Below are 24,038 nucleotides of genomic sequence, written 5' to 3'. Positions count from 1 at the left end.
AAATTGGAAATTTAAATATTTATTTACATAAATGTACACACAAATATATATATATATAGCGGTCTCACACATACATCGCACATATAATATCACATAGGCCTGTGTACGTCAGAAGTATATTATGTTCAATTCAATAAGAACGGTTCATTCTGTACACGTTTATTAACGCCTTACACTTTTATTCTACAGAGTTGCCTGTCCTTGACCATAGGTATACATTCATAGGAGGCGGAGTCCTTCTTCCGCTTTCGTTGTAAAGGGAAAAAACTCCTGTAGTTTGTGACGCCTCAAGTATTGGTTTAACAGAGCTAACTTCTCATACGGTTGCATGTAGTTTGCCACCTGTGGCTTCGTAGTTGAAACTGGAGAACAGTTGGTGTACGAATCCATCTCGAAAGCGCAGACTGGAAACATGGACAAAGTAAAATACCACAAAAATTATTTACAGTTTCAGATCACTGAATCCAGCGTAAGAATAAACAAATTCTAAACAAACAGAATAATAACACAAATGATTTAAATTGTCTGAGAAGAAGAAGTATTGCTTGGCAACACCATGTGGTATTTCAGTATTTAGGATGATGTGGGCTACATCTCGCCTAGTGTACACCAAGGGAGGCTAATCTTGAAAATAGTTGAGTCGCACATATTGTCGCGAATTAGAATTACCTCCCTTTGCCATGCAACAAAACTTGGGCCGAGTTGGCGCTGACCGTAGTCACCAGTAACGTCACATTTTCTTCTTCCTCATATTTGATTTTCATGACATAGAAAACCGCACACGTTTTATCATATTGTGAAAAAAAGGAAATAACCTTGTTTGCAAAACAAATGTAAATAACAATGTCACAATAGGATAGGCCTATGGTCATAATTATAAAGAAATGCATGACACCTTAAATCTCAAATCGTACATTTGTGCACCATTCTAGCTTAATTTCGATCTTTGCCAGCTACAGATCGAGAATAGATACTGTTATTTTGTTTCTTCAAGTGGTATTTTACACCACACTCAAGTACATTTGACCTCTATAATACATAGATATTACTATATATTACTAGTTCGTTTTTGTTTTGGAGGAAAGAGAGTTGGACAAAGTTCTGCACGTTGCCATGTACCTTACAAACATCTTAACTGAAAGCAGTAGTCCGACCAGGAAGAGCTGGATTTAAACCTCCTACCTGTCACCTATTCTGAATTTACTCCATTAAGCACCCCAAAAAGCTGTACAGGTAAATACAAAAACATGATTTCTCGGTGTCGATAAAGAATCTCAGTACTGAGTGCATTTGCCAAAAAGAAATTACTATTTCACACAATGTTTACATATTCACAGTTCTATGATGGGTGTATTTACAGTGTGTTATGATGTCATGGATTTGATATATATGCTTACATTATGTACAAATTTGTTCATGATAATATAAAATCTACTCTGGAAATATTTCATGCTAGTGCGAACATCCGTCGTTCAACGGTCGGAGTTCGGTTGTGTCACCGTTCAAAACACGGGCAATGTCCGTTCGCCCAACTTTTTTCAAAGCTCTTAAAAAGGCTCCCACAGTTGCACAGTCATTTTTGCACCACTCTGAAAACATATACACAGCAGGTTCTATCATCTCTATTTCTGCCTGGCTTTCTAATGTCTCCACTTTGGCTCTGTTAAAACCTGAAAACAACAGAACAAACGTATATCAATAAATCTGTCATGAAAACTTTTATAAATGATTTTATTCTTATGTAAAATCTAGGCAAAATGCAAGGCAGGGAGGAGGTTAAAAAGTTACAGAAAGAAGGGATAAGTTTTGGAGAGAAAAAAGCAAAAAGTTTCAACTTTTATCATAAGTGAAATATTCTTGAGAAAGGTATGGCATTAAACACCAATTTTTATCAAAGAAGGATGAATTGTCTAATTTTTGAAGTGAGAGTTATTCTATTTTTTACTTTTCTCAAAGTAACATACTGTATTACTATACCATACAGTCATACAACCTACATATTTATGTAACTTTTCAAGCACTGCTTATTTTATTTAACTTTATCCTTGAGAGAGAACACTTTCGGTATCAAATGTGTTTCTTTTGAGAGAAACTGCTTAATTAAACCAAATTTTTCACAATAAATTTTGCTGGCTACCATTATATAAACGAAAAAGTTCACAGTAATGAACACAATTGAACATAACAAGTTTAATGTACACCTTTCACTCCCACTAGCATGTTAAATTAACTTATTTACTGACATCATGTTACATACCTAATTCTCGGGCTAAAATTTTCCAGTTTGCTCTCTTGTCTTTTTGAATACACAAGCTTTGTTCTACATCTCTCCGCCTACTGTATGGAACATCTCGTAGTTTTAAACTGTGAGGGTCTGAAAACAGAAGACATTTTCTTTTAGTACAATAATGAAAAATACTCCTTGGTTACAAGTAGCTGTTTTGAGTAAAATATTTTTATCTTTCATTTAATGCATGTACCATTTTATACAATTAACATGTTTTTCACATCACTTTATTCATACAAATTTGCACAAATCAATGTAATTCCCTAAAATCACTTGAACTCTTTAAATATGAATTCTGCCGATCTCCCTCAATGATTTCATAAAGGTCTTAATTTTTTTCACATTACTTTCACTTCTAACAAAGTACATGTACGTCAACACTTTCATTTTCTTTATCCTGTATCCTGGTTCACTTTCACTTTCATTATCCCATACTAAACTTTCACTTTCATTATCCAAACATGATTATACTTACAGCTTTTAACTTCTGGTTCCAGGAATATTCCACTGTCTCCTTTTTCTGCCGCAGCATATTCAATATCATCATGAGGCTGCTTATTGATGAATCGTTTTGTGTCCTTTCCTCTTCGGATATTCTTGACAATGACATATACTAGTAGCCCAACAACAATGGCTGCCATTAGAGCACAGTACAGGGGGATAACATTGATTCCTTCTGAGCCAACAACTGTTTTGGACTTTGACTGCACAACAGCAACGGTGGGTTTTGGTCTTGAAATGTCTGGAATGAGAAGAAGTTAAAAACTTCTGTACAGCTACATACATAAATACATTTATTGATTGCTATATTAAGACACTTATATAATACCTAAAATTTCACCCACAAAAGTGCATTTTTGGAGGCAAATAAAGGTCACAAAATACTTTTTGGTGTTGAATCACACAATTTTCCAATAGAATATCATCTCACGTTCCTCAAAAACCTCAAAAAACAGCTTTCTAAAACCAACATAATTCTCAGAATCAGATAAAATGGGCAAGCTATTCATGGACGAAATTAAGGGTCATTTCGGGTAAGTGAAAATGATGCTTTTGATTCCCATTATGATGTTTCTCTGATAAAAAATCAACCACAATTCACCAAAAAAAAACTTCTAAGTGACCCTATTAAGTGGATGAATCAATCAAAATGAAGCAAAATGTGCCACTTGAGAAGTGCCAAACTTTAGGTGAAATAATTTATTTATTTATTTATTTATTTGATTGGTGTTTTATACAACACTCAAGAATATGTCATTTATACGACGTTGGCCAGCATTATGGTGGGAGGAAACCGGGTAGAGCCCGGGGGAACCCATGGCCATCCGCAGACTGCTGGCAGACCTTCCCACGTACGGCCTAGGTGGAGTAAAGCATTCCCTCTTGACTAAGATATACATCTTTAGCGAATCATGGGACAGACTGAGACTTGATTGTAAATCAATACTAGCATAGGCTATATATTCTATTTCAATTTCTGTGGATGTGATAAAAAATCCTATCCCCTTATTAGCCTTGTTAGGCTTTATTTTTCACAGTCAATCTACATAGAAATACTGATTCAGTTATCATTGAGATATCTACTGTCAAAGAAAACAATGCTCTGGTAACTGTAAAACAAAAGTTGGGATTTCAAAGCCTGTGTTGGATGCCACCACAATTCTACTGGTCTCACTTAAAAACTGGTACGTATGTCTAAATAAGATTTCTTATTTTGCCATTATATGCTCTGTACTGAATCACCCCTGTTGTATGTATAAGACAATGTTTGACAGAACAGCCAGTTCAGTCTCAGACTGAGAAATGACTAAAAATCATTACCTCTGTTTCAGCATTTCTTAAAAGTACAGCTAAATTTAACCAACACACCTTAACCATACCACGCACAGCTAATAGCTTTTAGTCACAGTTACATGAGCTTTCTTAACATGACAAGTAAGCAAGAAGGGGAAGAGGGGTAGGGGGAGAATGATACCTTGCCCCAGGCCAAGTTGTAAATTTCTATCTCAGTCTATGACGTTGACAGCTTTTTTTATATATATAGGCCAGATCACTGAGGCGGAAAAAGAACCTACTGCATAACATTCGTTTTGGGTGAGTAGGGAGTGAGAAAAGTGGTTTGGGGGGAAGGGGGGTGGGGTGAGGGGCTGTCAACACATCTTAGGGGTGTCAAACCAATCTATAGGTCAGGAGAGTTATGTACCATATGTAAAGAAGCAAACTTCTACTCCATTTTGTATAAACACATATATGATGCTTGTTTTTGTAGATATGTACATAAAAATTAATAAATTTTATTTCATGATACTACTGGGCTACTATTAAAACTTATAGAGCATAGTTTCTGTGACTTGCAAATGTTATAATGAAATAACAAAGATCTTATTAAAACTTTGATTTATTACAATATTACTTCTGACAAAAGTCAAAAGATTTAATCATAGTGAAATATCTATATTAACTCTGATTTGCTTCAAAAAGGCACTACATGACAGAAACAAAAGGCATGTGTAAACATACTTGTCACTTGAAAAACAGAGAAAAAAACTCTGAAACAAACACAACTGAATAGCACTTGCATAAGTAGCATGTCCTTACAAAGCTTTTTGATCTCCAGGACTTGTATCAGACCTAATCGAGATTTACAAAAAAAAACAATGTGTAAATTACTTTGAACGTGAAGTTGAAATGAATTTCACATGAATCGTGTAGTAACGCCTATACTCTTCAGTTGCCAAGGCAACAGCTAAAGTGACTTGGAGCACAAGTTAATGGTTTCCTTTCATTCCTCTTGATTTACGACACATGCTAGTTTTCTAATGGACTGACGCTCTAACAATGTCTACTGTTCGTCTTAATTAGTTGAAGAATGAATGAGAGTACATACTGACAACCGGCAATAAATTTCTTAATTAACTTAGATTCAATTAAAAGTAGAAGCGATAAATTTTTTTTTTTAATGTTGAGTTTCAAGGAAGAGAGCTAGCTGAATTCACAGGTTAAGGAAATAATGTGAAAGTGTTAATATGAAAAGCAAAAATGCTTGAAAATATCTACAAGATTTTTGATACAACAACAAACTGGAATACAGGTCATACAAACAAAACACATTTTTTAGTGAAAAAAAAATAAATGATACTGGTCATCCTGGTTTAATCCTGACTTCTGTGAATCAACTTTCTCTTTTTTCCAACTGTTACCTGTAGAAAACTAATTTCAACTTCTTAAGGTTAGCCAAAAACGAGAAAGGTTATTTTTTTTATTCTTCTGATTGATGTTTTGTGCCGTACTCAAGAATATTTCACTTATACGACAGTGGCCAGTGTTATGGTGGGAGGAAACAGGGCAGAGCCCGGGGGAAACCCACAACCATCCGCAGGTTGCAGACAGACCTTCCCACATACGGCCGAAAACGAGAAAGAGAATGTTCAAACAGCCCTTCTGAGACTGTTTAATTTGAGTATGGTGTCCGCATTTTATTTTTTTCATATATCCTTCATGTAAAGCGTTGAAAGCAAAGAGTTTCTAATTTTCTATTTCAGCAGTAAGATAAGTACTCTAGGGTTGCAAAAGCATATTCAATTCTCACTTCTTTGACGTGGTGTTTACCTATTATTCTATCTATTTTTCTATCATTTTTGTAGACAGCTGATCCCTTGACTGGTTGATCAAATTTTGGTTTGAAGGAAATCCACTCCTATCTGCTGTAATACCACACTGTAGCCAGAACAGATCTGTATGTACAAAATTTTCTATAAATTTTAAAACATCCTCTCAAAACACTCTAATTACTTATGATGATAACAAAAAACTGAATAAAAACTGAAATATAAAATTAGCGAGGTGAAAATTCCAATATTGAGAGTTAGTAATTCTCTTTGAATTAGGTTATCAATGAGTTCCAATGTAAAACATGGATTTAGTCTGTGGCCTACACTGGGATTTGAACTCATATCTCAATGATTCTTGATTAAATCATTATGGCTTAACACCACATCAACAATATATCAGCCATATTGTGGCGATATACTAACTGAAGTCAAGTGAACAACCATGTATCTGTCTTTTGTTATTTTAACTCTTGAACAATCTCGAACAATGTATTTAACAAAAAAGTTGTAACCACTGAATAATGCATAACAAACAAATAACTTTGCGTCTATCTTTTGTAACTCTTAAATAATGTAAAAAGAAAGAAACATTACCTTTGTTCTGTAACCATTCACTAACCAACCAAGCAAAGTCTACATGTATTTATCTTTCTTTATTAACTTTTAAATTATGTACAACAAATAAATGTCTATCTTTCTAGTGTTTACTCTAAATTAGTAATGCATAATAAACAAATATGCAAATGTCTTTTGTAACACTCGAATGATACATAACTTTGGTTCACAGATAAAAGAAGAAAAAGTGTGCAAGCTTAGGTGTGGTGCATGTAGGCTTTCATAACCAACATTACCCTAGTGTACTTTAACTTAATTCACTGCTGTTTAAAAGACCTTTCTTTTAAACATGTATTCATTTTTTTATCTTCAAACGAGAACTTTCTGCCGAGCAAAACGATTCCTTTGAGCCGTACTGCAACATTATACCACTTTTTCTACACATCAAGGAAACCGTAAGTAAACGTGTCTTGTGCAACAGTCTCGCTTGTTTTCTGCCGAATATCTGGTTTCTTTTTAACTTCTCTACCCTTGTCCATTGAAAAGCTCCCCTTGATGTTGAAATGACTCCCATGTGCACTGCTAAACAGCATCTCTTTATGTGCGGTAACAAATAATGATCGCCTTCCTGGTGTTCCGTTTTTTAGGTCATTACTTTCAGCGTGCCATTTTTCGTTTGATCAGGTGGTCGTTTTAGCAAGGTCACTCGTTTTCCCATCTCCAGCTGTGACATCAAACGTTTTCATCAAAAAAGTGCTCACTGACATAACATATCTTATATAACACCCAGCCAACAAATCATAGTTAATAAACTGCTGATAAGAGACAAGGCATAGTAGACACCCCAAAAAGCACACCACTACTTTCTAATGCTTTAGACTACAATCAAAAGTGAAATGATCAAAACAGACTGACCCATGGTTCAAGTGGAATTTTGTAGTATATTACATTCAAAAGTGAATGTACACACAAAAAGCCAGTTTTACTTTTAGAGACTTCTATATAATACCTGACATTATTTTAAAGAGCTACATTGGTGTCAAAACATCTGTGTCTTAAAAGCAAGGTGAACTCATACAGACTGGGAAAGCCTGAATTGCTTTTCTAAATTGTGAAAATACTGCAGTGAATTAAAACCGATAGTGTACGTTTCATCAGAGTATTCTTCTCACGAGTGCTCTTGCACTGGTTCTCGGCAAAAAATGAAAACATACAATTTAGCAAATAATTAACATACTCAACGCAACGAGTCAAACGTGGTAATCACCATGCTGCACACCGCATATACAGCTTTCCAGTTTTTTTTGTAGGGATGTAAAAAAAAAGGTGTATCTTTACGCCATCTGTGAAGTTTGTGACATTAATAAGCCATGACAGCTTTTACACTGACATCAAGGAAAATTGTTTTTCTTTTTTTCTCTCTCGTTTTTTCGCCCCTGGCCTTCTTTTTCTCACTGCAGTAGGTCTTCAATGTGACGAGGTCTGGTAGTGGCTTATACTTCCTTTATCTGAGGCTAGTTTGTGCCTAAAACCCCTTCATTTCATACACAGAAAATTACTTGCACCTTGTATATCACATAGAGAAAACTACTTGCACCTTGTATATCACAGAGAAAACTACTTGCACCTTGTATATCACACAGAGAAAACTACTTGCACCTTGTATATCACACAGCAAAAACTACTTGTACTTTGTACATCACAGAGAAAACCACTTACACCTTGTATATCACACAGAGAGAACTACTTGCACCTTGTATATCGCACAGAGAGAACTACTTGCACCTTGTATATCACACAGCAAAAACTACTTGCACCTTGTATATCACATGGAGAAACTAACTGCACCTTGCATCTCACCTCGAGACAACTACTTGCACCTTGTATATCACATTGAGAAAACTACTTCCAACTTGTATATCACATAGAGAAAACTACCCGCACCTTGAATATCACACAGAGAAAATTGCTTGCATCTTGTATATCACACAGCAAAAACTACTTGCACCTTGTAAATCACATATAGAAAACCACTTACACCTTGTATATCACATAGAGAATTACTTGCACTTTGTATATCACATAGCAACAACTACTTGCACATAGTATATCACAGAGAAAACTACTTGCACCTTGTATATCACATAACAAAAACTACTTGCACCTTGTATATCACACAGAGAAAACTACTTGCACCTTGTATATCACATAGCAAAAACTACTTGCACCTTGTATATCACATAACAAAAACTACTTGCACTTTGTACATGTAAATCATGAAATACACAAGTAGTATAACTCTGAAAAACGGAGTTACACGACTTGTGTATTACTTGAAACTTATCAGTGGATCTACTGGTTTTTGTATATCATTATAGACAAAACTAGTTGCACCTTGTATATCACATGGAGAAAAGTACTTTCACCTTGCATATCACCTCAAGACAACTACTTGCACTTTATATATCATATATACAAAATTACTTGCACTTTGTATATCATCTATAGAAAAACATTTACACCTTGTATATTACCTACTTGCACCTTGCATATCATTTTGGATTTTTTATCTAACATTTGGAGGTTCCATCAGGAACCCTCATTGAAATACAGGAACATTCTATCAGGAACCTCATTAGTATTAGTGGAAAGTTCTTTTAGGAACCACTTAGTTCCTTGTGCTTTAAAAGTTTCTTTCACGATGACGAAACATTTCCAAGTCTGTTACTTTTGAGCGATGATGCATTTAGAGCCTTATTTCACATTTATCCACCATTAGAGTAAAGTGCTTCGTCCTTTAGTGATTTTTAAAATTTTTTTTCTGTCAAATGCTAAGAACAAACAGCAAACTGTTTAGTTTGACACCAGAGAAGTGAAGTTTGTCAGTGCTGTGACAGATTGTGATTCAGTTTTAAGTGACATGGTCACACGACAAATGGATGTAATGCCGCATTAAATGTCTCTCTCACTAACAGGGTCATCTTTGTTCACTAATTCAGGTTTTTTTTACTTTGACAAAATGAATTCTGCTTTTTTTTTCTTTAGTAGACTGGTAAATTATTTGCTGATGATATTAATTTCTCAGCATATGATACAGTTTCAAAACAAAGCCTCTATCATTCTGATGTCGACTGAATCTTTAGACTGTGGTTGCAGTACCGACCTGGAACGTCCATTTTGCTTATATACACAATCTGTTTGGATGCATAGCTCCAAAAAAACATACTTTCCAGACTACTGTGAGCAAATTTTGTAAATCTTTTGCAGATTTTATCAATTGTATCATAGCTATTCATATTAGCCGACTAGTCCTAGCCATCACACAAGCCTAAAATATGAATGCCGATTCTGAGAGTTCTGTTGATTCTAAAAAGGTGTTTTTTAATTTGTTTACAAAGGATGGTATTCTAAGGGAAAATGTAAGTCTCAGCACAAATATAGTATTTAATTACATTTTTATTTATTCAAAAAATGCACTTTTGAGGTTGAACTTTGAAGCTGGGTCTGATATTTTTGGGGTCAACGTGATGGTCTCTTTACAAGTCTTATGGACAATGTAAGCACAATTTTAAAACAGCCTGTTCATAAATTGTAACAAAAAATAATAATTTCATCCTTATATTTTTTAACTGTGTTACATTCACTTTGATTTTCCAACAGCATAGATCCTTTTTACTTCGTCATCATTTTTTAAATATTTTAGCTTTGAACATTCTGTCTAATCTTTCAAAAAAACATCAAGGCAAACTGCTTTGAGCAGTAACATGCTATCAGTTTTTGTATACTACAAAAAATGGTGGACAAGCAATAAAAGGTCAAAGTCGCCTGATGGCCAGGTCTAGGTTAAACTAGTTAAAGGTCATAGTGGGATCAAGGTTCAAGGTCACATACAAGGCAGAACCTGCAATATCCCTTCAATTGCTGAAATTTAAGTTACCTAGAAAAGCATCTGTAAAATCGTTGAAAATATACCACATTACAAGAAAAAAAGATAACTTTGTATACGCACCTAGACAAATGGCATCCTGTTTAGCCGAGCAAGCCTGTAGCATCACTTGATCCTCCTCGCACATAGAGCAAGGGAGACAATCTGCCGTGGGACTGAGAACATCTGAAAACGTAGCATTAGGGCACTCTTCACAAATGGTGTTCTCCATGCTGTTACAGTGCCGTGAGGCTCCAGAGCCTGGGGCACATGGTTCGCACAGTTTGCACGTGTCGCTCTCTGGGTCGTAAAAAAAATTAGGATTGCACTCACAAACAACGTCATGCGTGGAGTTACACGCCTGCACAACATGTGCATTTTTGATGCAGCTGGAACAAGGTAAGCACTCCTTGTCGTAACTCCAGCTGGTCGAAAACGTCACTCCCTCCTCGCAACCCTCACAAATTGTGTCGTTCTGTTTGGAACACAGGGTATCCACACCATACCCTGGTCCACATTTCGAACAGCAATCTCCACTACCATATTGCACATTTTCTGGACACAGACTCGCAACTGCCGCCTGAGAAAATAACAACAAAATAGAAGGGTAAAAAATACAGTGTTTAATAATTTCACTTGACCGGTGCTTAATAGTCTATTCGTATAAATTTTATTAAGAAGATTTCACTGACATATATCCACAGGAAAGACATGAAACCCACCAAGATCCTGAAAAACACAAATGCAGTCAATCCAGTAGGACTTACATTTGAACCTGCAACTTTATGAGTCAAAGCCTGCAATGGTCACAGCTCGTCTAGCTATGTATAAATAAGAATGATCATTGACCATAATGGATCACAACAAAAAAGATGCTACAGCAGTTTTAAGCCGATATATCAGCAATTTTCAGCCATTGCTTCCATGCTTTCAGCCATTCTCCCATTGTTTCAAAGATTTCTTGTTTCAACGCTTTCATCCAATGCTTCAGCATTTTTCAGACAACGCTTTACCATTTTTCAATCAATGCTTTGGCAGTTTTCAACATTTGTTGCAACATTATAAATTTTGATACGGTTCATAGAATCTACTTTACATCCAAACATAAATAATAATATGAAGATATTTTTGGATACCGGTATTGTTTTCTGTGTTGTTTCCGATGTTAATTTCAGTTCTCGTGTTTTTTTGTTATTTTTTTTATTCTTCTTTAAGTGATTGCATAGCATATACATGCATTGAGCATTATATCACTGGTTCATAAATCTAAAACAAGATACAAAAACACTACATAAAAAGAAAAGATGGCGAGACCAAGGCCAAGTAAACTCCTGTATCTCTGAGGAATCGATACCGGAAGTAGCTCGGACAGTCCCAATGCGCGACTCCACAAACACAGCGGAAAAAGGAATCAGCCATTTGCACCCGATGGCCCCTGCGTATGAATCCCGGAGAATTCCGTCTTGGATTGACAAACTGAAGACTTCTGCCAACTTAATACGAGTGCTTCCTTTACCGAGGCCCCGTAGAAATCCTCTAGGAAAAGGCTCTCTTTACCCCGTAACGCCCGAAATCCTTTCTCCAATGTCCTTACTCTAAACGTACTCCTCTGGCCTCGAGGTATTTCAGAAATTTTAACAATGAAAATCTGTCCAGCTAGAGTATTTGAGTTCTTATACGATATAGGTTACATATGGCCGGACATCAGTGCAAAAGATACGCACGGCAAGTCCAGATAACTTTCAAAACACAGTCACAAATCTATGACATCATGTGTTTAATTTGTGTTGCAGGCATGAATAGCCCTTTGGAAATAAATATGAAATAATGAATATGCAGATTAGGTCTAACATTATCATAGGCCCATATAGTACATGACCAGTAAATCACTTAAATTTATTGCATGTTAACGACAGTCTGATGGCTAGTGAGGTGTTCCAGTTACAACCATCATACACAGGTAAAATCAGTGAGTTATCAACACCAAAGAAGCTGCCCACCAAACTTGGCTAAGCGCTTCACGTCGCACGCATTCATTCTCACAACAACAAAAAATTTGTAGCACCACGCAGAGGTAAAATCAGCTTCTTTGGTGAGCTCTGAATTTCTGTAACATGATACTTCAGAATTACTGAAGAAATACTCTTACTCTCTTTTAAACACTACATGTAGTGTTATTAAAACTGTGTATCCACAAAGAAAAAAATTGCGCAATTTATACAAAATAAAAACGATAGATATTTGTAGCAACAACCGTTACACTAAAGAAACTGGGGCCGATTTAACAAAGGTCTTCCTGGCTTAAGTCAAAATTTAAAAACTCTATATGATGCTTAGTTGTTACTGGAAGTTGAAATTTGGACACATTTGTCTTAAGATAACATTGATGAGCAGTACAAAATTTTAAGTTTTAAAACCCCAAAATAAGCTTTGAGGTCGTATTTCAAATTTTGACTTACGTCAGAATTGGCTTTGTGGAATTGGCTCCAAATCCCAATGTATCAAATACTCACAATATGCAATGGGGAAAAAAAACATTCAAAAGTGTTGAATAGTGACGAAAGTGAAATAGAATATAACAACGTATATTTTCTTGGCTACTTTGTCTTTTCTTTCACATTTTTTTTTCTTTTTTGAAACTTTGTTTAGGAGGCTAAGACAAAAAGCCCCATGTCTCCAAACAAATGCTGCCTCGGAGCTAAAACAAACACGGGGCAAAGGGAGGTTTGCGGAAATCTGGTATGAGCCGTGTTGAGGGGGAAAGCTTTAGAGTGAAGTTTGTCGAAGATTAAACGAATTTTTCGTCGCTTTTCTTCTGCGTTCAACGTCCGTGTTTCAAACCAGTTGACACGCCTTGTACAAGAGGCCTTATATCTCTAGCCGAACTGAAGTATAAATCAAAACAGTTCTAAACAGACCGAGGACTTAAGAAGAGTTGAGCAACGTCGTACATACATATATACGTTGATCTTCGGAAGGCGAGTACGGGTGGCTCAGCTCAGCTTCCTGGGCGAAACGAGCAAGTGCACGCCGGGCGATCGTATCACGGATTGACCTCCGTGCTCGCAAACACTCCGCCGTACAAGTCTATCCCTATGTCCTTAATACCTTTTTCAGTTCTTCAAAAGGGGCACAGTTAATCACCGGCTACGAGTGAAATCTGTCCCCTAAACCGAAGACAGAAAACCCCCATTTAGCCAAAAGGGAAATAGTTCTTTGAAGTTGAATAAGGAACTCAACTCGGACTTCAGGTTGACATTTGATCGCCTAACGTCTGAGCCAGCGTTCTCTCACTTGATTCACCAAAAGTAAGATCATGGCTCGTTCTTAAAGCTCTCGTTTTAGGTCGTATTTTTTTGTTTAACCTCGCTTTCTCTCTTTGGAAAGAAAAAAAAACGCGACCCTTTGAAACTTAGAAACTTGAATAACTATTAACTGCACATGACTACTTTACATACATACATGTATATATACTCATGCTTATAGAGACTTTTCTATATAGGATACCATATATATATATATATATATATATATATATATATATATATATATATATATATATGTATATATATAGATAGATAGATAGATATATTATGTATATATATGTATATATTTATGGATCATATGTCCTTAATCTCATACCACCACAATACATATTTGGCTGATATATACGTATGTAGCGTACTGCTGATAAGTCATCATGAGTCAATCCTTCACCGTACAGGTCATCAGATTCGAACTCCCAAATACAAAGAAGTGCAATCTGGGGATTATACGTTCATCACCCTATATAGGAATATGTGAGATGGGGAGTTGTGTAGCGTGCATACATCGTGTGCGTGTGTGTGGGGGGGGGGGGTATGTTCCCATCCGAAACTCGCTCAATGCAATTAAACGCCAGGTTCGAAGCCAAGTTTTTATTTTGCAGCGTCCGCATATAAATGGTTGTTTCTGGGTATGTATGTATACAGTTAGAGTCGGTCCATTTCCCTTGGTTTATGACCGTCCCGAGTTTCTCATCTCCGAGACAGAAGAGCGGTGCTTTCGGGTAGGTCGTAAACTTGGCCGTGGCTGAATATATCGCGCTGGAAGACTGCTGGTGTCTAGCGAAGGTAATGGGGACCTCACCTCGTTTTTCCTAAGTTAATGGCCCAAACGGTTTCTGAAGGCAGCCTCGGGACGACCGGTGGCTCGGAAATGCATCCACGGTTGTTAATTCACCAAGCTCATAAAAGAAAGCATGTTTTACTGCCCCTTTCGATGAGCAATTCATACCCCGGTGCTACAGGCGTGTTAGCTCGAGGCACTCCGCGAGTCTCTGCTTTTCCCCATACCGAGAGCTAATATAGTGCCAGGCCATGCGATTGAACAGCCGTACAGTTTACGATCGCCTTTAACGTTTTCGCCGGTGTGTTTAACTAGTATGTGTGCGGCGGCACAAGCCAAAACTCAAAGGGGGCATTTGAGGGCAATAAACTCAGCCAAATGGGTAGACCCAGTGATGTTCTGGCTAGATCATAATAACTCCCGACGATAGTTTCTGTTTGATCCACCGAAGGTGTGAAAGTTAGAGAGGTGCTGTGAAAATGATGAAGACCTAACACGTTAAAGAAACAAGACGCTATAGACACACATAAAAAAGTCTTCCCTTATATCTCAGCGAGTCGATGCAGTCACAGCTTAGCTATTTCTTTAAGCACTGTGTATAGAAAAATCTGTGATGTATACAAGATCCCTGGGGATCGAGTTAATGGATATCTAAGAAACAATTTCAGGCCATAAATTTTTTTTTTTTTTTCTTTCTTGTGAAGACAGGAAATTCCTGTGCTGTCGTTGAAACTAAAGGCCTTTGCCTGATATAGTTAGGAAACATGAAGTGTATAGAGATCTGCTTATTAAAGCGGCAGTACTTGTGTCCGCCTTCGCTGTGAGTTCAAGTCCAGCTCATGCTGGCTTCCTCTCCGGCCGTACGTGGGAAAGTCTGTCAGCAACATGCACCTGCGTATGGTATGTTTTTCTGTTGCTCTGTCCGGTTTCCTCCCACCATAACGCTCACCACCTTCGTATAAGTGAAATATTCTTCAGTACGGCGTAAAACACCAGTCAGATAAAAAAAAATAAACCTTATCAAATCGCAGGCTCGCCAATTACATATATAATCTATCAATCTAGCGACCCTTTCTCTGAGAAGCGTATTCTAAGTATAGGTCTGTAGACGCATGTATTTAATATATCTGCTTTCGTAAAGCAAATTTCAAATCTGTCCTGACACATATCAGATACATATGCATATCGTGCATGAATGCTATTTGCCCATTTTGACAACAAGAACACCTCGATATAAATATAGGACTCGGAGCCACTATGTCATAACGGTTTAAATGCAACTGTTACTAAACACAAAATACACAAAAACTTATTATTGCACCTTGCATATTCTTGAGTATGGCGTAAAAAACCAACCAGATAAATCACTAAACAAATGACTAATCGTCTTTCAGGTGCTTCAGAAGTTGACTAGTCTGCTGTTAATGAATCGTCCCCTATACTCTCAAAAAAAATAATCCGTTAATTTTAACAGAAAGCCTGTTGTCTGAGTTGTTGCTAGAATGTGTTCTGTAATTGCAGCATATTGTGGTGTTAAGTGTGGCACATTCTCAATTAATTCAACATAAATATATATAAGACTAAAAGGTTATTACGTTGAGTGTGACAAAGTATAATATATATATATATATATATATATATATATTAATTATAAAAGATAATCATGGAAATATACGCTTCCGGTTTAATCTTGTCTTCTCCCAGCATTACTGTTTTCTTTCCATCACCTTAGTGTTTGCCTTTATACACGAATGAATGAGTGAGTGGGTGAGTGAGTGAGTGCTCATTGTTTAACAATGAATGATTATGGTTTAACACCACATCGGCGTCTATATACACGCACTTGACAGTGTTGCTCCACGAAATGCACAGTAATGATTTCGAAGTACAAGGATGTGTATGTAAGGATGGCACAACTTGAAAAGACGGTATAAAACGATAAACGGAATTAATGTAAGGTTTAAAAGGGGCATTTATAAAGATGTTGTTCGTCCCGCTTGGGACACACATATAGACGCTGTGACATCAAGCATGAAGAGGGGGATGGTGAAGCTATATAAAGTAACGTACATAATCAATTTGCACCCCCAGTGAGGGGTAGGTGCGTGCTAAATGGCGCAATGTATTGTAACTTAAAGTCGCTCCGACATGATAAAAGGCGACCCAAGGTGGTAGAGCTGTCTATTGTATACGGAAGCCCGTTGACATTACATTGACAGACGGTATACGCAGTACAGCCTGCGTGTAATCTAGTTTCGCGGTGATACAAACGCCCAGCAGCTTTCGTTCAGGTCCGCGAATAAGACGGCCACTTCAAAGACCGCGATCGCAGCGTTTCATTGTCGCTCGCGCTGTTTACAATACTTCGCTAAGTGGTTAATTTTGTATCCTGGCGTTCTTAAGCGTTTAGCTATTGTCACAGACCTTTTAAAACTGTTTAGGCAAAATTGCTTTGCCTTTTACTTATTGTGGTCCTAGCAAAATAGAGAGCTGTGGTTTAAAAACATCACCCAAAAGACCCAGTCGTTTGAAGAATGGAAACTGTTACAAACCCAATGGCGTTTTTTTTTTATATAGATGTACGGCCATTCAGTACATTACGTAATTTATAGGAAGAATTTACCTGTCATCTTAGACAACTAACGACTGATTACTAAGTTGTTAGTGTAGTAAAACTATGAGGTGGGGGGGGGGGGAGGAAAGGGGGGGGTGAATATAGGCCTACTCCAGCGGTTTATACTTTAGCCACTTGCTGACCCCATCTCAAAAGAAGCCAAGAACAATTTACATCATTTTAATCAGCGTTTAATGTCCTTAAAGCAGTTTAACAGCCATTTGACAAACACTGGCGCAATACATCTTCACAAATATAATAGCCAAGTGGCTTGAGTACGAATTCATTAAATCATGAAAAGGCCTGTGTGTACAACAAGGATTAAAGCAATCAAATTAGCGATGGTAGTGGATTTAAGCAAAGTATTCACGTAATCAAAGGTATCTAGACAAGAGGTATGCATGCTGCCTAAAATGTTCAAAGTCCCCGACCTCAATTACAGTAAAACTGGTGTTTTCAGAGAAGAATGCTCTAAAAGGGCGTCTTCGTTTGATTATAAATCTTTTGACTCAGTGTGAAGTGAGCTATTACAGCATTTGCCTCGTACGACAATAAACCGGAAAACAGGGATTCAAATCCAAATCGGGGTCTTAACAAGGACTTCACATATTCGCAAATACTGTACTTTCTAGGCAGGGTGCTAAGCATAAGGGTATATAGGCCTAGCCAAGTAGGCCTACTGCGCGGCCCTGCATCAATGAGTACATATTGTACGGAGGGAATATTCGCAAATACTGTACTTTCTAGGCAGGGTGCTAAAACATAAGGGTATATAGGCCTAGACCAAGTAGGCCTAATGCTCGGCCCTGCATCAATGAGTACAAATTGTACGCATGTATTTTAGTGAGGCAGCAATAACAAAAAATGGGAGCATTGGATATGACTGAGAAGACATTGAAAGCGATCGATCAAATAACATGCATGGGAAGTCAGTTTATCTGAATTACGTGTGTAAATTACCGAGTGTGTATGCTTGAAGTAAGGGGTGACAAACAAGGGGGGAAATGCAACGGTGAAGGTCACAGAGTGCAAGTGCGCACTGGGCGAGTGTTGGATGGGTGCGGGTGATACTCCGTCAATCTCAAATAACCCTGTGTAGGTCCAAATAGCGGGATATATAATATAGCTGGTGATCACGTGGTCAAAACATTAACACACGATTCCACAGCCCTATTTGAAAACAACGTTAAATTCAATCCAGTCAGTATAAAAGAAGGGACAGTCAAGTAATATGCCACCAACCTTTGGTGTGTAGGTATATAAATATAGTGGGGGAAGGCGAGCGTAAATATAATGTTTACAGTTTTCCAGATGTGTACTTAGGACTCCCCTTTGAAGTTGAAATACCGTTATGTACGCCCAGTATGCCCTAGACATTCCAATCTTCGTGGCGTTGTGCACACGTGTTTATGACTGGTAATAAAACATATATATCACATCACATCATATTTTAGGTAAAGCCTACAGATGCAATACTTGAGCACCCTGCGCATATTGGAAATGTCGGTAGATTTAAAAGACAGATATATGATATTCCTACTGAAAATATATATTACGAATTATTCCAATTGTTCAAGCAAGCAAGCAATCAATCAATCAATGAATAGATTGGCCAATCAGCTAATATATTGGCCAATCAGCTGATAATATATACTTTAAACCGTTTATTCAGGGCTCTTGCTGGCCAACTATTCTAGTGGCGCCTGTCGACAGTCCACTATATCCCATGACCTATAAGGTCGCAGATTCAAACCCAGCACAAACTGGTTTGGTTGTTTTTGTTTTCAGGTATTTTTCCTCCGGGTTGTGCTCGATTTCCTCTACCAATAAACCCTACAAAACCATTGGAATAAACACAAACCAATGTTTACTGGCTATGCAAAAAAGAATGCAAAATTTACGACGCCACTGAAATCATTGGCATGTTCGTGATTCAGACTGACACGAACACACTACCTTGTAACCTCTCTACCCTCTCCTCGCCCACCCGCACAGTGCGGTCAGTGCTACCTCCCCTAGGGTGTCCTTGACCATCTATCCTCCCCCCAACCCCAACACTTACCCACCCAAGACAGTATAAGCCGATTTAATTTCCCATACCCGTTACATCTTCAGCATAACAGTATGATTCTGTGTCCAAGTCAGCCTATCTGTATACACATAACGAAATCCTATTGCCTGTGTATATAGCGATTTCCTATTAACAACCTACCACCCTACCCCCTCGGGTGATACCCTCCCCTCTGTGGCGTTTTTATACCTGGCTATGAGTGACAGGGTATTACAGCAGGAATGTATCCATATCGTCTGCTCTTCAACTGCGCATCCTTTTAGCATGGCTAGTCAATTTCATCTGGCGCGCTATCACGGTGCTGTGGCGAGCCAGAAGACGGTCTGGCGGTAATCGAAAACCTCTTCGGTGTTTATGACCGCATTGACGCGGAGGCCCGCCGCGCTGAGGCGAACTCATGGACCGGGGCAATCAAGGGTGCTCTGCAACGTCCGTATAACCTCGGGACAGCGAAGGTGCCAAAAAAAAAAATTATAATAATAAAACTAATTTTACCAGAGAGAAAGAAAGACGGTTAAAAAAAGCTAACAGTCCCCGGACAGATGCATATCACGCTGTATCATACAGGATGTATTCTATTTGGGCTTCTCCCGTCTTCTCTTAGCCCTTCTGGTACTTGACGTCAAGAAAGTACAACTCGGGCACACAACAGCTAATCATATAGGTACACACATACATATCTTGGCGATTTAACCGTGCATGGTGTCATCGCGTTTTATGAATAAGTCGCAAATCAACATTTCCGGCCATTTAGATAGCTCCCAATGCATAGCGGGAGATTCTTGGTATACGACTCACTAGTTTAAGCCTAAAAACGTGTCGATCCACCCAATAAACTTAACGTAATGCACATGCATAGGTACATCGAAAAAACCTGAGAAGTCACATATTTGACGTTTCAACCTTTTCGACAAAATTTTATTTGTCATCTGCAGAATACGTCTCCTGAACACGACAAATATTTTTTTCGGATTATCTAAGCATTTGCACTATGCTGATATAAGCTTAAACACAAATACTTATACTACAGCATATACAATATAATAATGTATTTATTTAATACCTAACTTCATAAGATTTGTTATTAACAGATTTCTCCCGCTCAGTCCAGTTTCATGGGTATATATGGGTCGTGTGAATCTTGCAAAGATGTACGCCGCTCGAGACGGTCGTTAGTAATATACACTGACAAATCAGCGTATTTGAATAACGTATCATATATAGGTCAAAGGTCATTGTAATCATATATCTGTAATACCGATAAGATAGTGATCTACAAGAAGTGTTGAAGAAGGCCGTGACCGAATGGTTAAGGTAGTTTGTCTTTCAATCGCTAGTGCACACATGGCGGGAGTTCAATCCCGGGGAGGGAATTTGTGAGTTTTCCGATTTCTTTGTTTGCTCACCCTTGATGACAATATGCCACTGACGACGTTGACAAGGCCGTGTTTGCAGCCTAACGATGTCACACTAAGCAAGCTGGTAAGTAACCTGCCATGAGTCTGTAGGTTATACCCCGGGTACTCAGGTTTCCTCCACTCACAAAACTAATCGCCGTCGTATAACTGAAAAATTCTTTAATATGGCGTAAGCACCAATCAAATAAATCATAAATAAGTAAATTAAAATTAGTCACAGTAGATATGCTGATGGTTCAACAAGAAAGTACCAGATAAGTTCAGGCATTTTATAGCTTATAACTGGATACGACCCAACGCTGATTACACGCTGTAGAAGAAGTATGTAGACCGCATGTGCACAAACAGGTAAAAAAAAAAACAAACAAACAAAATGTGTTTGTCGTGACCAGAGTCGGATTGAACCTTGAACTCAAAAAGGTTCTGCTAGTTACCACGAATAGAAAATAGAATAGTCTTTGTTTAGTGATAACATATAAACAAAGCACAAATACATGCACGTCCATCATGTTATTTGTTTATTTATTTATTTTGATTGGCGTTTTACGCCGTACTCAAGAATATTTCACTTATACGACGGCCGCCAGCATTATGGTGAGAGGGAACCGGGCAGTGCCCGGGGAAAACCCACGACCATCCGCAGGTTGCTCGAAGACCTTCCCACGTACGACCGGAGAGGAAGCCAGTGCATCATGTTATGGCTGCATATACAAGGTGTCCCAGAAGTCGTGCACAAGAAAGAGTTGAATTGGTTTTTATGTTCGGAAGAGATGGGGCAACACACCGCTCTGTAGCTCAAGCATTCAACCTCAACCTGGATGCTACGCGACTTCTGGGACACCCTGTATAATAGCATACGGGTATATAATTGTATGTATAAACAAGACAAATATGTTGGCACTTTCGCGGGGCTTCGGAATGATGTTTGACAACTGTAATTCTGCATGTACATCTATAGCTGTCTGTGGCAATGAAAGAAAAAAACTGTCTACAACAAATTGGAACAAAGAGAAAAAAATGAATGTTGTGTCCTGTAAACATCACAAGCGTGTTTTCTGTATAGTACAACAACTGCCTTGTGAAGAAGAACCTGGTTACAGCGCGCAAGTATAGGCATCGCGAATTTTTTCACAAAAAAAAAGCAACGCAAGCATATTAAAACTTTATTCGTCAGCCAGATTACCATAGCCTTTTTGCTATATAGTATCTCTTGTATTAGAAGTTCTATAGGTTTATGGTCATTCGTAGAGATAGCATAATTAAAGGTGGAATCAAACCTTTTGGTCTTAACTGACGTATAACAACTATGTGCACATATATGTAAAATAAATACTATATTTAGTTTTAACTGACTGGCGTTTTACGCCCGTACTCAAGAATATTTCACGTATACGACAGCAGCAATTTTGTTTTTGTGTATAATGTAGCTTGGATCAAGAAATACATCATGTCCACGTATATTCCTGTTTGCATTCACACTTCCATGCTTGATATACATGGCAAAACAAAGATATATAGATACAGACTTGTGGCCAGACACCCGGGAAAACCATATACAGTTCCGTGCATTAACCTTATATAAGAAGGAAACCGAAGAAACTAAAGAAACAATGCATAGGGATGAAATGTGAGCAGGAAACCGGATTCTTATAATCAGCGAATGAGAGGAAACGCACTTTAATCTTTCGAGAGATGAACGGAGCAGAGATCTATAGCCCTTCGTTTAAGTATAGATAACATGCATTATCTTGGACTTCCTTGAAGGGAACGGTAAAATCGATATGTCTGTCCCCCTGATACTTTGCAAAGCCAAGATATTTTAGACTCGTACATTTACTGTCCCTGGTCATTTGCAGGCTATTTCGTTCAATGCTGCTGTAAGACAATTCGTTGTATATTACAGAGATACTGAAGGCCATGGGCATATAAGACCGACCTCCAGATATCAATGTGGTATAAAGTTGGGGAACTAAGGGTGCTACTGTGAGGGTAGGGATATTTAGCTTGATCTGAGCGACAGGTCTTTGGCTAAAAGCACATCAGTCATTCTTAACACTTCCAAGTGAAAAGTGACAGAATGAACGAATGAATGAGTGAATATGTAAGTTCGCCACTTCGGCAGTACTTTCATCCATATCAATCAGTTAAACGTTGTTTCGGCCTAAATACTTGTATACATTCAGGCAATTTCTGTTCATCGGAGTATGGGCACTACTGCATATATGATACCTCCCAATATTTTGATAATTTGCACCAGTGTCTTCATTAATTTTGAGATAACGCCGAATTAAGACAATCAAAACGGAACAGGTATTTGAATGTATCGTAAGATAACAAATATACTATATAATGAGGCAAAGGTTCTCTGTATGTGCAAAGTAGGTGTTTGCAGGTGTGGAAATAGACAGCTTTCTTCAATACTCATATGTATATAATCTGGGCTCTCTGAAAGCCCTGCTGTAACGGGCTTACACCAGGAAGTTAAAACATATGGATACTATGGATCAAGGTTCTTACAGTTGTATAGCTGCAATGGGGTTCGATTCTTGGTTGTGCCATTTTTTACGCTGACGAGGTATCCTATGTTTAGATACCATGTCTGCGACATGGCTTACGTTTTGATGTCAGTATGAAATATATTTCCTCAAAATGACTATATGTGCTGAATAAAGATGCATGCATAATACGATGATTGTGAACCTGCGGATGGTCGTGGGTTTCCCCCCGGGCTGTGCCCGGTTACCACCCACCATAATGCTGCCGCTGTCGTATAAGTGAAATATTCTTGAGTACAGCGTGAAACACCAATCAAATAAATAAAAAAATCAAATTCGGTGATTGTGTACATGCAAATAACGTCATATTGTTGCGTAATCAACCACTTCATTTTACACATGCTATAGTAAGCAATGGTCATTCACTGTAAAATCGATTTCGGTACGTAAATAATAATCCAACCATTGTGAAACAAAGGGTCTTGCTAGTGCTCAAACCGTACGTAAACATTTATATACATTATAGAGATACCGGTAGGTTCATTTAAAAACATATTGTTGCGCCTATATATGATCGCTTACCGTGCAGATAACCACGAAGACAGTCCGTGCAAGAATGATATCCATCGCGGACCCCTGTGAAAGCAAGTCCCCCTTGTAAACAAGGGTCGAAGTTAACGTTTGTATATATGCACTGTATCACTTATGTTAAGATTCCTATGTCTCCCAGCTTCATCAGCACACAGCGTCTATCCGGCCGTTAGGAGCACGGTGATTCAGCGAGCGTTGTTCGCCCAGCGAACCTTCCGTCCGCCCGCCCAAGGAAACGTCGTGGGTGACCCCCCGTACTCACTCACCGTAGAGGCGTTCCAACATAACAACACACGATCACTCAACTTGTAACTCAAAGACAAGGTAGTCACGGACCTGACAGAAAAACCACACGAAGACCAGC

General features: G+C 38.0%; 1 protein-coding gene across 1 annotated transcript; it reads right to left on the bottom strand.

Moving 5' to 3' along the window:
* Positions 1-39: 39 nt before the first annotated feature.
* Positions 40-23,724, bottom strand: LOC135464741 (tumor necrosis factor receptor superfamily member 16-like). The gene is made up of 5 exons (XM_064742264.1): positions 23,666-23,724; positions 10,463-10,958; positions 2,763-3,029; positions 2,258-2,374; positions 40-1,670 (listed from the first exon to the last, which is right to left on the bottom strand). Exons 1-5 carry the CDS (start codon positions 23,708-23,710, stop codon positions 1,453-1,455), a joined length of 1,143 nt encoding a protein of 380 aa, XP_064598334.1. The 5' UTR covers positions 23,711-23,724; the 3' UTR covers positions 40-1,452.
* Between the last annotated feature and the right edge of the window lie 314 nt (positions 23,725-24,038).

The sequence above is a fragment of the Liolophura sinensis genome, chromosome 4 (assembly GCF_032854445.1).
Source record: "Liolophura sinensis isolate JHLJ2023 chromosome 4, CUHK_Ljap_v2, whole genome shotgun sequence".
Taxonomy (NCBI): domain Eukaryota; kingdom Metazoa; phylum Mollusca; class Polyplacophora; order Chitonida; family Chitonidae; genus Liolophura; species Liolophura sinensis.
Note: the sequence above shows the minus strand (reverse complement) of the source record. Positions and strands in the feature narration are given on the sequence as shown.

What these genes read in the sequence shown, in the direction of transcription:
- LOC135464741 (XM_064742264.1), bottom strand. Translation starts at nt 23,710, where the DNA reads ATGGATATCATTCTTGCACGGACTGTCTTCGTGGTTATCTGCACG. An exon ending in TCTTCGTGGTTATCTGCACG is followed by an intron (nt 10,959 to 23,665) that starts GTAAGCGATCAT and finishes TTATTTTCTCAG; the next exon opens with GCGGCAGTTGCGAGTCTGTG. An exon ending in AATTTTAGCCCGAGAATTAG is followed by an intron (nt 1,671 to 2,257) that starts GTATGTAACATG and finishes TGTTGTTTTCAG; the next exon opens with GTTTTAACAGAGCCAAAGTG.